Below are 16,679 nucleotides of genomic sequence, written 5' to 3'. Positions count from 1 at the left end.
CAGTTCATTTGCCAGACTACCTAACTAAATGCATATTCTACCACAATCAAATTGATTTTGACCAATATAAACATATTAAACCGTGCACCTGTGTGTCTTACTAAATTTGTCCTTGTGCTACTGAAATATTGAGCTTGCTAGTAAGCGTACAGTCCTTTGATGACAGAATCATTATGCTCTAAGATTCAAGCCATTTTGTTGTGGAGAAAGAGAGAGAAGTGTTCTATTCTGAGTGGTTTGCGATGTAGCAAATTTTTGACATTTCTGCCTAAACTATTTACTAGGGATGTCCCGATCAGATCGGTAGATATCGGATCGGGGCCGATACTGGTGATTTGTGACTGATCGGGGATCAGCAAATCCAGCCGATCACCCTGCCGATCTAAAAATAAAAAATAAAAATAAAAAACTTTTACACGACAGCTGCCGTAAACTGCCGTTAGCAGCCGAAAGCCGTTGAGTGGATAAAATGTCAGCAGTCTGGAGGTATTTTAAGGTTGAGAACGAAACCAGTCCAGCGGCCAGTTGTACTATTTGCTTCGCCACAGTCCCGAGAGGTGGAGCACCAGAGCTTCGTTTAACACAACTAATTTGATAAGACATCTAAAAAGTAAACGTGGCGGAGTACTCTGAAAAATCGGATCGGTATCGGAGGCAAAAAAGTGTGATCGGGACATCCCTACTATTTACAGATCGGTCAGGTTTCCAATATGTGTCCCTCCCCAATGTTAAACTCATTCCTACACCATTGACCACAACACAGTGCATTCATTGATCTAACGGCTTATTCTCGGTTAAAGTGTGTTTGCATACGTGCATGTTTCAAGCAAAAAGTAAAATGTAGAATTAACCGTGCCAGGAATAAGTGGAATGCACATTTTATATAACTCACACTCAACCCATAGACACATTGTTTGCCCTACAGATGCAGTTTCTCATTTCTCATTTTCCACCTGTGCCTCTCTCTCATTTTCAATATATATACAGTAAGTAAAATTAGTAATCCCTACTGAGGATACAGTCAAGGATTCGTGCGCAGTGCAAAGTAATCATATCTTTATGAGGATGCGAATTTAAACACTCTCTGTCTGCGGAATAAGTAGTTTGAATAGTAGCAGAAAGAAATGGATATTGAGTGAAAAGACAGCGATAGAGCGTATGCAGCTGTACACTTCAAGGCTGTGCTTGCTGACTCTGGAAGTCATTGGTGTGTGATAACACATTGCGAGAATGTGTGTGAGGCTGAGCTGTTGATGTAGTTTGAAAAGAGTCACCTGGGCGACCATATAAAGATGTGTGTGTGTGTGTGTGTGTGTGTGTGTGTGTGTGTGTGTGTGTGTGTGTGTGTGTGTGTGTGTGTGTGTGTGTGCGCACGCGCCATCTTTCACCCAATGTTCCTCATCGTCGCGCACACACATATACACACACACACACACACACATACACACACGATAGGTAGAGTCTGGTGTATGTTTTTTCGTCCTGAAAAGTTTCCTGAGACATAAAAAAAAAAAAAGACAAAGACAGTCACTACTGAGCGTCTTTTATTTCAAAAAGAAGCATCCCACCTGCAGTGGGAGTATGCATGGCAAAGGAAATTCTGAAAGAAGACGTGGTCAATGTCTGTCTTGGCGGCATTGAAAGAAACTGTTGGAAACTTCAGACTGGTCTCAGTCAGTTTAAAAAAAAAAAAAAAAAAAAACTGAGAATGCATTTGAAGCAGCTGGTAAAAAACGACAAATATCTTTCATTATTTCTTGAGGAGCAATTTCACCCAAACTGGCCATTATTTATAAACAATGTGTCTCTACTTTTAATAAAGAAAACACAACTAATTCTATTCATATAATGAGGAAATGTGTTACACTACTTACAGGCATAGTCTGTCCACCATGCAAGCTGTTAATGGCGGCCTGCGCTTCTGCGTGGCTGGAGAACTTGACAAAGGCACAGCCTGTGTACACAAAAAGAGAAAATAATAGATGAGAAAGGCACAACATCAGTGCAACAGCCTTGAGTATCCAGGGGAAACACACCATTCGTTACCATTGTTTTCATGTTATCAGGTTTGTAAATATATTCTGCCGTTTGTGTGTCGGGCGCATAACTCTGAATAAATCAGTCTAATTGTCGGGAAGGCTGCTTGGAACATCCTGTCCCCTGCCCATTTCTAATTTGACCCCATCCACTTAGAGCATGGAGCCAAGGCATTTACCATCCCGACTTGTTTGTGATTATTAATCTGTTTAATATTTACACATTGTGATTTGTGTGCAGTCACTCATAAAAGAGATTATGATGACAAAGGCAAAGTATTATAATCTGCCTATCTAACCAAATCTTTGCTCGCATATAATTTCAGATGGTGCAGGGAGACCAGGGAGGGAGGGGGGGAGGGGACTTTGCTCAAGGGGCATTCAAATCATCTTAAATCTGTTGTGTGGTTGATGCACAATAAGAAAAGTCAACTTTAAAAGTTGGCCGGAAGTCAAAGGAACAGGCAATGGTCACATTAATCCGGAGCCTCATTACATTAACAATTCAAATGATATTAAAAATATTTCCAATTGATAATAATGCACGACATGGCTTGGAAGCGGACATATCGTGACCACATGATTAAACACTGTATCAGTATATGGAGGTAAGGACAGACACTAAACTAATATGACATAAAGAGAAAGCTAGTGACCTGGAATGCAGTGGAACTGAAATGTGGTAATTTTCCAAAAGCTATTAAATTAAATAAGAGCTATTTCTCTAAGCTTTATGGTCGTCCTACACTGCACAAGGTATTCTGTTATGTCCTATTCTTATCCGTGCCTTCAGGTAGCTCATGTGTTAAGTCAAGAGATACCTAATTAACAAACCCTTGGATTAATTCTGCCCACTTTTCATTAATCGAATAGCAGCAGTGTCTCGGAGCCAGACGGGCTTTTCCTGGGTTCAATCCCTGGTTCCTTGTGATGTGCTGACGCCTATTTAAAACAGATACACATATACATGACTAAAGGAGTGATGATTCATTTAAACTTCAGACACTGATAGGTAGGCTCGAGAGATACTCTCTGTCTGGCAGCAACCCATTCACTTCGACATCTCAGGAGTCAGCTTTGCTTTCCCAACGAACAAATTAATAATTTCCTGACAAAATCAAAAAGATTGAACTGAGGGACATGCAGCATGAGCGCAATCGATGGAGAACAATTTCCACCTCCACCTGGGGCTTTGCATCTGCATTCAAGCCTCACCGCAAATGAAGGCCGTGCATTTTTTTTGGGGGGGTGGGGGGTTCTGTACTGTCAAATGTCCTCCAAGCTACATAGATCTACTGTGGCAAACAGATAAGTCAAAGAAGGCTTTGATTGTGTCACAGCACTCCAGCATCCTTTTACTTCACTTGAACACCCTTCTGGGTAGAGGCAGGCATGGTTTTCATATGTCCAGCTGAAATGCGTCACCCCACTGTGCAGCGTTTGACTGCAACCCTGTCTTTGAAGGTACAAACACATTTAACCTTTGTCGCTGAAATAATAAGGGGAGATTTGCTCGTGCAAAAGCCTTTTGATTTCGTAAGGTCAGATAACTTGCTGTTGGTGCCCCTAACAAGGCTATTAAATATTAAGCCAGGGTCTGTGTGACCTCCAGCAACTTGTCACAAGCAGAGCGGGCACTCATACAAGATGTGGCACACAATATCAATTACAGTCATGTTGAACATACAAGATCGAAAACAGTGAACTCCATTTGCTGACCTAAAGAAATAAAAAGAAAGGGACACGGAGCATAACATCTCAAAAGAAGTCAAAGTGCTACATCCTTATACAGCGTTATAAATTATAGTGCACATTTGAGTTTTTGAATTTGATGGCTTCGAATAAGTTGGGGCAAAAGGAAAAAAGAGAGATTGTATTGCTTTCAAGCAAGAGAATCTGCAATGCCTTTTGAATTCCCGGGGTAATAATATGTATGCATGAATTCCATCCCTCTGGATGGTTGACATTTATAACACAACTTAATTATAGACCTAAAAGCCATCTCTCTATTATTCCTGACAATTCGGGGCTCTATTCAACTCTGGCAGCAAGTGTTGCACTTTGAAAGTACTTTGAGGAGCAGTGCCATAGAGAGATGGATGTTAAACTTCTCGGCCTTTTTATTGGGTGAAGAGGGGTGCTGAAAAGCTTCTGAGTAGCATAAATTTACATCAACAGGGGACAAAGCCTCTACCATGGAACAGATAGCACTGTCAATTTCAAGGTCTGTCTCATTCAAATTACAGGAACCTCATCCCGAGCGAGGCGACTGGCAAAATAATTTGCCGTAACATCCCGTAATGATTGCGTGGGACTGTTGCACCGTGAGTGATAGGACCAGATACCTATATTCAAGACCTTTGTATGGTTCTTGGCACCCATCGTTAACATTACTCTCCAGGTTTTTTCATTTCAGAACTGTGGAACTTCAAGAAAAGGAAATGATCAAGTCTGTGATAATAGAGACAAATACTAAAAGCAGGGAATGTATGGCGTGTGAACAAAGAGAAGGAAAGATAGTTGAGGTGTGCTGTGCGCGAAGGTGAAAAGGAGCAAAAGTGAAAATGAGGGAAAGAACTCGCTCCTGTCTGACACACCAGTACCCGGCCTTATTTCATTTCATGTGCTGTCAATCAGCTTGAGGCATCTGAGAAGACAGGAAGCGAGGAAGCCAGATAGGAAAAGGAGAGACGGCAAAGGAGGAAACAAGCTGGGCAGAAAGAGAGGTAGTGGGCCGGTGGGGCGACACAGAGCAATAGACCTGGGATTAACAGTGAGAGGAACAGATGTAGACACAGATAGGTGTGTGGTTTAGTGTAGCAAGGCTTTCTTTTTGATATACTCGGAAGGCTTTGCAAGATTGCACATTATCAACCCTTCTCCTTCCCCACATATCCCTATCACACATTCAGAAGTTTCATAAAGAAGAATAAATCATAGTCAATGGAGAGAAAAGAAGGGAGAGGTTCAGAGCAATATCACGGGTATTACGCCCCAAATGTGGCTGCGAGACAGAAAGACCCATCAAAGGATGATTGGGAGGCCTTCCACACTCTAAGAGCAATCCCACCTGCATCGCACATTTCTACAGCAATCTTTAATTTGACCACGCTCTGCTAACCAAATAGCACATAAGCCACTGACAAGAATGCATGAGCCGTTTCTCAATGTGGGAAAACCTGCGGCATGGTGAGTGACGGCAGCGAAACCGTGAACCCGGCTGCTTTATTTACAGTGGGACATTATCGTCCAATGGTGTCTCAAGGGAGGGATGATGGCAATACGAGAAACAAACATGATTACACCCCTCCACTTTGCAGATAACAGGAAGGGGAGGCGGCGGGTGGGATGCGGGTGCTGGAGGTAGTGGCGGGGTTTGGGGGTGGGGTGGGAGTGCAGAAAGATGAGGTGTCATGTGATGTATTTACTTGGTACAAGAGGCAAGACAAGAGATGCTGCAACAATGAAAGGAACACAGGAAGAAGAGTTCTTAGAAGGAAATAAAAGAAAAAGAGAGTAATGAAAAGGTGGAGCGGGAACACAAAAGGTACAGGAAATAGAAAAAAAAATGGGTGAGAAAAAGGGAGTGGAAAGGAGGAGGTGTCGGAACAGTGTGACAATAACGTATGAAAGAAATGAAAGCACAACACATAAGAGGCAGCAAAAAAAAGTACAATCGCTGAACAGGGGGATGAGTTATTCAGAAGTGTGAGAGTGGATCATAGACAATGTCAATGAGTGCATGCGGGTGAAGCACGGCTCTATAAATATAACAGTGCAGAAAGAGAAGATAGAAACAAAACATGTATGGACAGACAAAGGGACTGGGGGGGGGGGGGGGGGGGGTAAAGGAAGAGTGGAAGGTGTGTGGGCTCTGACCCTTACTGGCCCCATCAGGCCCTCGCAGGACGGTGCACTCCTCAATCTGGCCGAAGGTCTCGAACAGCCGCCGGACATCGTCTTCGCTCTGCTGCTTTCCGAGCATCCCCACAAACAGCTTCCTGTCTTCTAGATGGGAAAGAGAGAGGAATAGGGAGGAAGGCAGGAAGGGAAGGTGTAAGAGAGGAGAGAACAGAGAAATGCTACAGCTGATGGCATCGTTCTGCAGAGCTGAGAGGAACTTGTGCAACTCAAACCTCCCCCTTTTATCACCAGTCTGCTGCTGCTGCCGCTGCTGCTGTCGCTGTTGTTATTGTTGTTGATCTCACTGTTGTGTGGCGTGCCACCCCACCCTGATATGAGGGAGATATATTCCTGTTTCCAGTGAGCTATTCAAGTCTGCTGCAGTGATGTTTGATACGGAGGATGTTTGCAGCACCACGGGTTTCGGGTAACGGTAGAAAAGGGAGCGAGAATATTTTGCTCCAGTAGACAAACTGTCAGATCGTCTGGTTGCTTAAGTCACAAAGTTGAAAGAAAACATGGAACGGGAACATGTTATTACATTGTTTTTCTTGCTTCACCAAAGGCACAGGAATTATAATAAACAAGAGTAAACTCCACGTCCGATGAGCGCAATGAATAATAATATGTGGAATACTTTTGCTGGTCTTTTTGCAGCATAACCAAACGACCTAAAAACACAGGACGTTTTTTTTCTGATTCATTTCCATACATTGTGATCAGCTTCACTTTTCGTTACCAACAGTATGTAAAACATTGTATTGAGACAAAGTTCAAGTTAGTGGGAAGGGTTTAGAATTAAGACACACTTAGGGGTCATCAAATTTAAACAACAAAGCCGAACAAACTTGGTTGGCTTAAAAATAATAGATTATGCTTTGCACTATGAAGTGTTTTTTCATGGATGATTAAGAGTCAAAGTTTTAGTCATTTGTCATACTTTTGAGCTACTTTGGGCATGTGTTGTGGGCGGCTGTGGCTCAGCTGGTCGAGTGGATCATCTCTCAACCACAAGGATGCCTGTTTGACCCCTGTCTGTATGTTGCCGTGTCCTTGAGCAAGAAACCGAACCCTAAAACGCTCCCACTAGATAGACTGGGCACCTTCTATAGCAGCCATCACTCTTGGTGTGGGTGTGAATGGATGAATGTGACTTAAAAATTTTAATGAAAAGTGCTATATAAGACACATCCATTTACATAAAGTAGCTCAAGCTTTGATATGTAAACTCCTGATTGAGACATTTTGTTGGTGTCTCTAGTTGACTCTTGAATACCTATTTTGTGCTAATATAGCCATGAGTGTTTGCTTTGAATCATGCAAATTTCAGGGCTACATTTAAACTTTGAAGCGGATATCTTGTTACAAGTTGGGAAAAGCTCATGTATGAGTGGTAGAGTTAAAGAGAGTAAAGCATTTCTCTGCTTTGCATTCCAAATCTTTGAAATATGAAAGTCACTTCTTATCTTACCCAGTCCCTCTACTGATTCTCCCTCTGTTATTTCCTTTTTGAGCTCCAGAAGGGGGCACTCACACTCAAATGTATGGGCTCCATACCATTAAGTTTTGGCCAGTCAGAAAGCCAGATTTTTCTAATTAATCTTCCCCGTGCCCTGGCATTAGACAGAGCATTCATCTTCTTTACATCTTTTACATTATGCATCCCCTATTCCGCTGTGTTGTGGAATGAAATGGCTACTAGCAAGAACCTATCGCCAGGACTGATGGAAAGTGGCAGGAAGAGGAAGAAGAGTTTATTGGAAATGACACTGTTGATCTTCAGTGTGAGTCATTTGACTGGTAGGGAGCGGGGAGGAGCGGAGGGCGAGAGCATCACCTGGGCCTCGACAGATGTGACGCCTCCTGTACCTGCCAGGCCCCATTAGACGCAGCTGTTCTAAAAATAAAGCACCAGGGCTTCCTTCTTTTTTTTTTTTTTTTTTTTTTTTCAGGGGTGGAAATCGGATCCTGTTCCATTCCTGTAAAGTTCAAATGAGACACGTGCCTGCTACCCGCTTGGCCACACAAATGAGCCCCTGCATAATCAATAAGGCCACGCTGCCTGGTCTCCACTGCCGGTGTTGTAGCTGTGGTGTCAGTCCGTGTTCGTGTAGCTGGATACCACTGCTCATTACTCTTCTTCCCCTATTGGAGCTTCGAGGTTGAAAGTGAGCTGGAACCCTAAGGACATCCCTGCAACCATTTACATCAACTCGGAGTGAGCCCGGGCAGAAAGGCAGACGTATAGCTGTATATTGGGCATCAGCTGTGAAGCTGTAAAATCCTCCCTGAACAGGTGGCGGGAAGAAATAAGCCTGACCCTGTCCGTGACACCAAAGGTGAAGTGACGCAATGGCCCCGCTCAGACTGCCTGGTGACATTGCTGTGATTGTCCCGTCCATCTTTCAGGTTTTCACTGAGGTGTCGCTGTTAGAACTTAAATGGGCAGAGTGCAGTTTTACAGGCCTCCTGCAGTGTGTTAATGTTTTGGGACAAAAGTCTCATCTCGGTCCTGGCCCAAGGAGATCTAATGGCGGCTTTACAAGGCTAATTAACAAGCCATGAGCGAGGTAATGAACTTTCCAAATGTGCTGGCAAACGCAAAAATAAATTACACCCCAGTGAAGGCATTAAAGGAAGTGTGAGTGTACTTCTGAGCCTTCCTTTGGGAGAGCCACAGTGAGAAAATGAATTTGGAGCTGCTATCTTTTCATTGCCTGACCTAAGAGTGTCTCAGTCGGCCCACTGCATGCCCCGGCCAGTGTATAGATTGCTATTAATTAGTCCACTTTGCACCTGTCTCTAAAGCAGCTCTTATTGGATTTCGCAAGTTCCCACTCATCTCCTATGGCCACTCGCTAGCTTTCAATTGGCATTTTATGATTATGAATAAATATCCTGTAATGTACCCTCTGCACAAGGAGACGATTCCATGATTCCATGCGAGTCGAATGAGTTATCCATTAAAAGTAGGAAGTGCAGGGGCAAAAAAAAAAAGAAAAAGAACACTTTTCTCTAGTACAGTCATGTATTTGCATTAAGAGGGGTGAGGACCTTCCTATAGAACTTACTGAGAATTCAGAAATGTGACAAAACTCATCGAGCTGACTGTTTGACCTCTCGGTACTTATCTCTCATTGAGAGGGGCTCATCTTATCCTTCTGACAGAGCGCAGCCACACAGCTGGAGAACGTTTGAGTTGTACAGCACTTCTGTACTCTACTCTGAAGAGACTTTTGTAATTTGCTCTTTAAACACTTCCACTATTTTAAAATAATATGTGTGCATTTGTGCATGGTAGTTAGCAAGTCTTCATTGCTTAGATTTGATATTTTCTCCTGAATGTCTAATGAAGTGAATGAGGATTTACAGCCAAAGTGCCTCATATCATATTGGACACAATTGGATATAATTTCTAAAAGTACTTTAAAGTATGTATTGTGATAATGACACGCCACCGTCTAGGCATAATCTTGTAATACTGTTCATCAGTGTAAGCCACACTTACATGTGGTTACTAACAATGCAATTGTCATGTCACAAAACACTTACATATAATAAAATAAAAACAGAAAGGACCTCTCTCTCTGGTTCAGTTTACACTCGCACTGATATGTTTCAACATCAGACCAAACGACGTAAACAAAACTAAACAAATGTAGCTGTGACACACATTCGTCAATATAACTTCCACAACAACACTACACGCTCTGCTAAAGCAATTCAATCCATGTGTGGTTATCGTCGTGGGCTTTTTTCTTTTCCAGCAGAGATCTGATGGACAGTTTTGTATGAATGGAATCTAAACAGTGACAAGGAATCCCTCAGTTACAACAAACTTCAGTTCCTACGTCAGAATTGCTTACCACCCTTTGGATGCCTGCTGCTTTTACCAGTTCCAACTTTTATCGAATTCCACCACAGTTTGTTTGCAGAGCACTACTTTCCGAATGCGTTTGGTGAGTTTGTCTGATGTGCACCAGAGTTTCAATGGCAGTTTTTACACTTTCACAAACGGGCTGCATCAAAGCAGCAGTCATACCAGGAATCATTTCGACTTGAACAAATGCAAACAGTGTGAACAAACCCTTGAAGTAGTTTTCAAAAAAATGCTGACATGACTATATTGTCTTTTTTTTTTTTTATATATGTTGATCGTCGTTGAAGCATCTGTCACCTGGAAAACCATTTTAGGTACAATTTCAACGAAACCAAATTTCTTTATACATGTAGAGCAGAGTATCATCCATAAACCAACTGAACAGAAAAACATGAAATTTGACAAGAAACACAAAATTTTACTTGTGGAAAATCAAATCAACCTTTTCTTATTTCATATTCTTTATATGATTGTTGTTATCACAGTTGTAGCCTGACATATTTTGATGATATTATTGATCCAATAATACTGAAAACAGAGACTTTCACAATGCATACCCACAAATATCCATATATCTACAAACAGTAGGCTTTGAATGTTTATGCCTATAAACACATGAGGACAGAAAAAAAAGTTTTATTTCAGGCCTCAACCAGTCCTTCCACCCACACTGTCATCTGCTCATCTTGTTTTATTCAATCTTTTTTTTTTGATTCCCCCAGTGCTTCATCTCCTGACTGAAGGTGGGAGCAATTGTGTGGAAAATGGTTCCATGTCAGAGCCTAGCCATGTCCAAACTGAGGTGGCATGTGGACAGCCCCGTTTTATGAATGCAAATAAAAAAGGAGATCAAAAAAGTTATCAAAACACTACTGACATCTGACAATTGCTTGTCTCAGGAAGCCTTTTCATTTCAGCGCCCGGTATATAAAAAATTAATGGATTTTGCACAGACGCCATATGCTGTCAAGATTGATGGTTCTCTCACTGGAATAAAGTGCTACTTGTGTTGTAGGCTGCAGTATATGCATATAGATTGTGCTTTCCTTTTTCTCCCCTCCTTTTGTCTCTCTATTGGTCTCTGAGTATCTTTCTCTTTACCCTTTATTGTCATCCCTCACCCTTCTCTGTCTCCCCAGGCAGAAAACCAGTTGCTGTGAAGTCTACTTTTCAAAAGTTTCTGCCTTTTGTTTGCCAATAATGGGAATATTCTCTTTAAAGAAATAGTCTCCTGCTCCTCTGTCATGGTAAATATTTCTTTATTTCTTTTTTTTCTCTTTTTTTCTTTTTGTTTCTATCGCTTATTGCCCGCCGGCAGTATAGTCAAGGAAGCTTGGTAGTAGTAAGTGTTGAGAAAGCATGGACAGCTGCAGCCAACGATAAAAGATGCATGCTCGTCCGCTGGGTGCATTTCAAATGCAGAGTAATGTTCCAGGCAGCACAACAAAGAAGTTGTGCTTCTTGTGGACTCATTAGAAAAGCCTGATGCTGGTACGCTGCTGCCTGGGAGGCCCACCACTAGACACGCTCACACGTGTAGGCGTACGGTCTGGATGCACAAAGAGTTGGGAACCGCTACTAAATATTGAGTCAGGCTTGGTTTTCAATCATCCAGTGTGTTTTCCTGCTGTGTAGAAGACACAGGAGTCTGTTTAGAGACAAAAGGTGCAATTTACCAAGAGCAACCTTGTCAGATAATAGAAATGGAGAATTTACGTGACAGACAAAGAAAATCTTAAATATATCAAGATTTGACATTGATTCTCTTATTGTGTACATCCTGACCTGAAGAAGTGTTACATAAGTACTAAAATATCCAATTAGAGTATTGATCTTGATATTTTGTAGACATTTATCAGCAGTGCATCATATTTTAAGTTACATAAAAAATCTTCCAAGATTGGAATTAACAATTGTTTTAGTTGCAACACTATAATGATATACTGTAAATGGAATTTCCTTCAGGAGAACAATAATGTGCTGCTGAAATAACAGCCAACAAGGTGCCTTCTTTGAAAAAATAAGCACCAGATCACAAACACAGGTCACAGAATATTGTGTCTCAGCACACAACATCCCGGATCAAAAGTTCTGTTTGCTCTCAAGCCAATATTTTGGTATGAGTTTCAAATTTGTTCAGCGTCTACACTTGATGCATACTTTGGGAATAGATGGACTTGAGAAAAACAAGAAAAAGACAACAGCAAGATTTGTAACTAAGAAAAAAAAACCAAAAAACAAAAGTTTCTCATGTAATAGAAACCAATAACTCATTGTGCAGTTGCTTCTGTGCATTAAAACCATTCTTGCAACCCATGGGGATCATCCTTAAGAGGGAATATACAGACAGTCTGTGATTTTGTCTTTATTGATTTGGTTTTTGTTATTTTCTTTTCAGCCTAGTATCCTTTGTTTCTATTTTAACAATGTTGGTATGAATAGTGGGAGCAAAGTTCAGGATAATGTTTGCAACTCAGCAGCTTGCTTTCAAAAGCCACTAAGAATCTTACACAGTGATGATCAGCTGATTGAGCCAAAGATTTAGATTTTTTTCAGTTGTTGATAGGATGCAGGCTGTTGGCAAAGCAAAAAGTAGCAAGTTTTCTTTATAAAATTTATATTTATAATTTGGATTCATGACACCAAAGTTAGTCTTCATCTTTATATGAGCTTGAAGTGAAGCCCTGAAATCCTGCATGATGTCTTCTGTCAAGAAAATGAAGATTTAAGATGATAAACCTTTGCATATTTATAGATTATTTATATTTTAGTGAGAGTAGGTGTCATTTTAAAAATATCCCACCAGGTAATTTAACTTTCTTTAATGGAAAAACCATTTTGGACACAAGTTATTATTCATAGCAGATTTTTATATAATCTTTGAACATGCCCGGAGGGCATCTTTACTAAATCACTGTCAGTGCATTCACTCCGAGTGCAGTGTAAGGCAATGTTTTCAGTCCCCACAAGGCTTTTTTTCTTTTTTGCCTCGCACCTTCATAGGATTGAAGTGCCCGTCTAATGCTTCAAACCAGTGTTTCGTTCCTATTCAAATAACAGAAGTAATTAGACTCCATCCCAAAGAAAATAATGCTCAACCACACACTAAACCTTTCGGCTGCTCGTCCCTATCTGATGTATGCAAGTGGATTATCCAGTATAGTGAGGTGGTAAATGGAATAATCAGAGGAGAACAAACACTCAAATTGTCAGTGTATCAGGCATGATGAGAGGACACAAGCTTTGTGTTTATAAATGTATTACTCCTACCACTAGAGCTGTCACATCCATTTTCGTAGCAGAGTGGGAGGGGGAGCTTTAAACCTGCTGGCATGCTTCTCAGGAACCAACACAAGACCAGACTTGTGCAACTTAAGAAAAACATTGGTTTTGGACCAAAAAGTATTACCTCCTTTTTTTTCTGCATTACCTATTTTCTTAATGTTTTCAACCAAATTATGAAGTGAAAAGGAAGAAATGATGACAACCTCAAATCAATACCCAGCAATGGCCACTGTTGAAATTGCTGCATTCTTTCGAGTGTCCAAGAGTCCCCATATCGACATATTTCTCACACCACACGCACTTATATCAAGCACCATCGGGATCCTCTTGACTTTTCAGAGTTTTCCACGATCGTGTCCAGAGGCACAGAGGGATCTTTTGGCTTCATTTGCATGTAAAGTGGAGCGCGCTCCTCTGTGGGCGTGAGGTGCCTCCAGACAGACCCTCCCCCGTGGCTTGCCAGACTGAGCCAGCCAGCAGCCCTCACTCTTCACTACCTGCTGGGGTGGGGCATGACAGCACAGTGCGCAACATCTTAAGGTCCTGTCAATCTCTCCGCTGCCCGACTGAGGTCAGTCTTCTGAAGAGCAGCAGGTTGGCAAGGACAAACACGACCCATTCACAAAGACTCCCCTCAGCCAGACAGACAAAAGGCATGGACAAGATATTAAAAAGGCTCACACTGGGCTCCTGTGTATCAAATACGAGGACTGCAATGCTCCTGGCACTATATAAGTATCCAATAAAACAAAAGTATGGGGAGCTAATAAACAAGTAGGGTAAAGAAGACTGTGTAGACAAATGCACTGTGAGTGGCACATTGTGAAAAAGTCGATGTTGATAGAGGTTGCCGGGCATTTCGGGAGAGTGTTGAAACCATCTTATCAGAGTTAATAAAAGGAGAGGGTGTTGCTGGCTGACCCGTCATCTTTCTTCTCATCAGTGTGGTCTCCTGTCTCACAGCAATGGCTAGAGGAGTGGGACCTGGCTCCAAGATTGTGTTTAGATAATGGCCATCTCCAATCATAGATAATCTGGCCCCATCTTTTCTTCACAGACACAGCGGCAGACAAGGTCAGGGGGAAAAAGATTCCTGGCGAGGCGAGGCGGAGATAGGGATGGGGCGGCTCTGAGATGATTTACTGCTGAGATTCACTCAGCTGCCTCCATCACCCTCCGTTAACTTTCTCATCCTGTCGTCTCTTCCCCTCTCACTCTTTTTGTCTTCCATCTCTCACTCCCTTGCATTCCTCCATGGGCCTTGTACTGAATCCCCACTTCTCTCTGTATCACTTGCTTTATCTCCCCCTTTACGCTGTCATACCAGTAAAACAGAGAGCGACAGAGTGGAGGAGGCAAGTCAGAAAGGAGCTAGAAAGTACTTCTACTAATTTCAGTTTTTTTGTTGAAGCACATTACTTAAATATACAAGTGGCTTGTGGTTGTAAAGATATATGCATCTACAGTTTGGGTATCTCTGAGGTAAAAGCCTAGACTGGTAGGGCAGATATTTTCTACAAAATGTCCACAAAATATATGTTGAATTTGTTGATAAAAGGTCATTTGACTCATTGGACAGGAGTGAATTCAAAGGCTCTGAAGCTTCCCTTCTTGGCTTTATTTCTTCTTGGAAATCCAAGCAAAGAAATAAAGTGAGGCATAAGTCATTGTAATAGACAGCCAGAGAATCCGCTCTGAGTGTCAGAAATGTGTGGAGCTGGGTCCCTCTGTCCCCCAGTCATTTTCTGAGCGCTGGTTTTGCTTCTGCTCCTGATACTCCCATATCCCCAGAGAGAGGAATTATCTCTGGGACACGGTGAACAATAGAGGGGCTACCAGGGTCTCCAAATGGAGTAACAGGCCCTAATACCTGCACATGCATGTAAGCAAGATCCCTGTGCACGTTCCACATGACAGATAATTGCTGATGTCTTGGTAGTGATAAATGTGAATCCATTTCAGAAGTGCAAATGTCTTGGTTCAGCCCTGGGTTTGACAGCCGAGGGGTCCCACTGGGAATGGTGTACCTGACTGGCTCTGAGCCCACTACAAATGAATCCTTTGCTACTTTCTCTCTTTCAGTCAGTCCTGGCGAGGCTGTCTATTTTCCTTTAACCACAAGCCTTCATAGTAAATCTCATTTCATTGTCAGCAGCGACTGTGGTTTACTTCCCTGGCCTGTCTGCTGACTTCCTGTTGCCATTAACGCTCAATATCTCTGTTGGGGCCTGTCTGCTTGGTCTTATTTCATTCTGTGTGCTCTGTCCTATCCTGTCCTCCTATATGGAAAGTTCATCTGACAGGCTAGCATGGGCTGTGCCAGCCTAAGAGCCCTCTGTATTTCATTCACACTGCCTGTTCATCTGACTTCTCTTTCTGCTGAAAAAGTGGTAGTAATTGATATTGGGACCCATCCATCCTCCCCTCTTAAGCCCAGAGATCCAATTTATCTTGGTGAGAATGCCGATTGGCTCTCTCCCAGGCCTTGTCGGTCAGACTTTGCCTGTTTTTAGATGGCTGTTAATTAAAGTGCCGCCATGACAAAAATAAGATCTACACGGGGGTGTGTGTGGCAATAGAAATGGGCCATCTGATTCACACTTGACCACATAAATCTGCAGAGTGGCTCGGTCTAATCTGACCTAGGCAGTCAAAATCACCACTCCCAATTGAAAGCATGGGGCTGACACAGACCTGTCCAATTAGATCCAATTCAGCCCATGTAAATCTTTAACTGGCTTAATCTGCATTAATCTCGGCGATGTTTAGTCACAAATTGCTTCAGAATGATGTAGTCAATCACCACGTAAGTCAGACAGGAGACGGAAGGAAGTAGCCATGCACAAGAATCTGCATAACAGCAAAGCAGATTTGAATATTTTAACGTCATGCCTAAACAGATGGGTTTATTTTTTAAAATAGAATAAATGTTCAACGTGTTCACTGGAGTCTCTTGTCACACAGTGAATCACACCAAAGCTGACTCAGTTCCCTCTCAGATGGTTTGTGTCTGAGTCATCTTGTGACATTACTATTTGGAAAACACATGAATAGAAAAGCAGGGAGGTGAGTAGACAGGTAGGTGAATGGTACCATGCAAATACTGTACCATGAAGAAGCAGATTCAATTAATTGTTTCCAGGGCAAAAAGAAAACTGAAGTGTGGAATAAGCGTTCCAAACTTCTAAAATGAAGACCAGATTGTTGGGGTCTCTCCAAGCAGCACTTCTGATCGGCCTCTCTAGTTTCTGTGCCTGTGTTCCTGTGTGTGTCTGGGGTGTCTCCTCAACTCTACACATACTTTACTATCACTGTTTGGAGATTGTGGGCTGGAGATCCTCCACTCCCCATCATTTTACCTCCCTTCTTCTTTTTCCTCCGTGTTCCTCACTCTCGTCTTTGAACTGCTCCCAGTGACTGTGAACCTGAGACAGCCCCTCTGCCGGCACAGATGGGAAGTCAATAGAAGCAAGTGACCTATATTACAGGCAACTCTGCTAACTCCCAGTGTGTCTCAAGTGAGAGCAGAATATTAAGGATTGCGTGAGTGCTGTTTCAGTGTATTTGTGTGTGTG

At 42.3% G+C, this 16,679-nt stretch overlaps 1 protein-coding gene across 3 annotated transcripts in view; it reads right to left on the bottom strand.

Annotated features, from left to right (window-relative positions):
- The window catches only part of celf6 (CUGBP Elav-like family member 6), a 168,208-nt gene that overhangs the window by 41,056 nt on the left and 110,473 nt on the right, over window positions 1-16,679 (bottom strand). For all 3 annotated transcript variants that reach the window (XR_013935162.1, XR_013935163.1, XM_080458449.1), the window contains exons 4-5: window positions 5,916-6,044; window positions 1,875-1,954 (exon numbers count right to left, since the gene is read on the bottom strand). Coding sequence is in view for 1 of the 3 variants with exons in the window: in XM_080458449.1 (XP_080314575.1) it covers window positions 1,875-1,954; window positions 5,916-6,044 (209 nt within the window). In the remaining 2 variants the exon portion in view is untranslated. The remainder of the gene's footprint in view (window positions 1-1,874; window positions 1,955-5,915; window positions 6,045-16,679) is intronic.

This window comes from Lipophrys pholis, assembly GCF_963383615.2.
Source record: "Lipophrys pholis genome assembly, chromosome: 2".
NCBI classification, from domain to species: Eukaryota; Metazoa; Chordata; class Actinopteri; order Blenniiformes; family Blenniidae; genus Lipophrys; species Lipophrys pholis.
The sequence above is the reverse complement of the archived record's forward strand: the minus strand, read 5'-3'. Positions and strand labels throughout refer to the sequence as shown.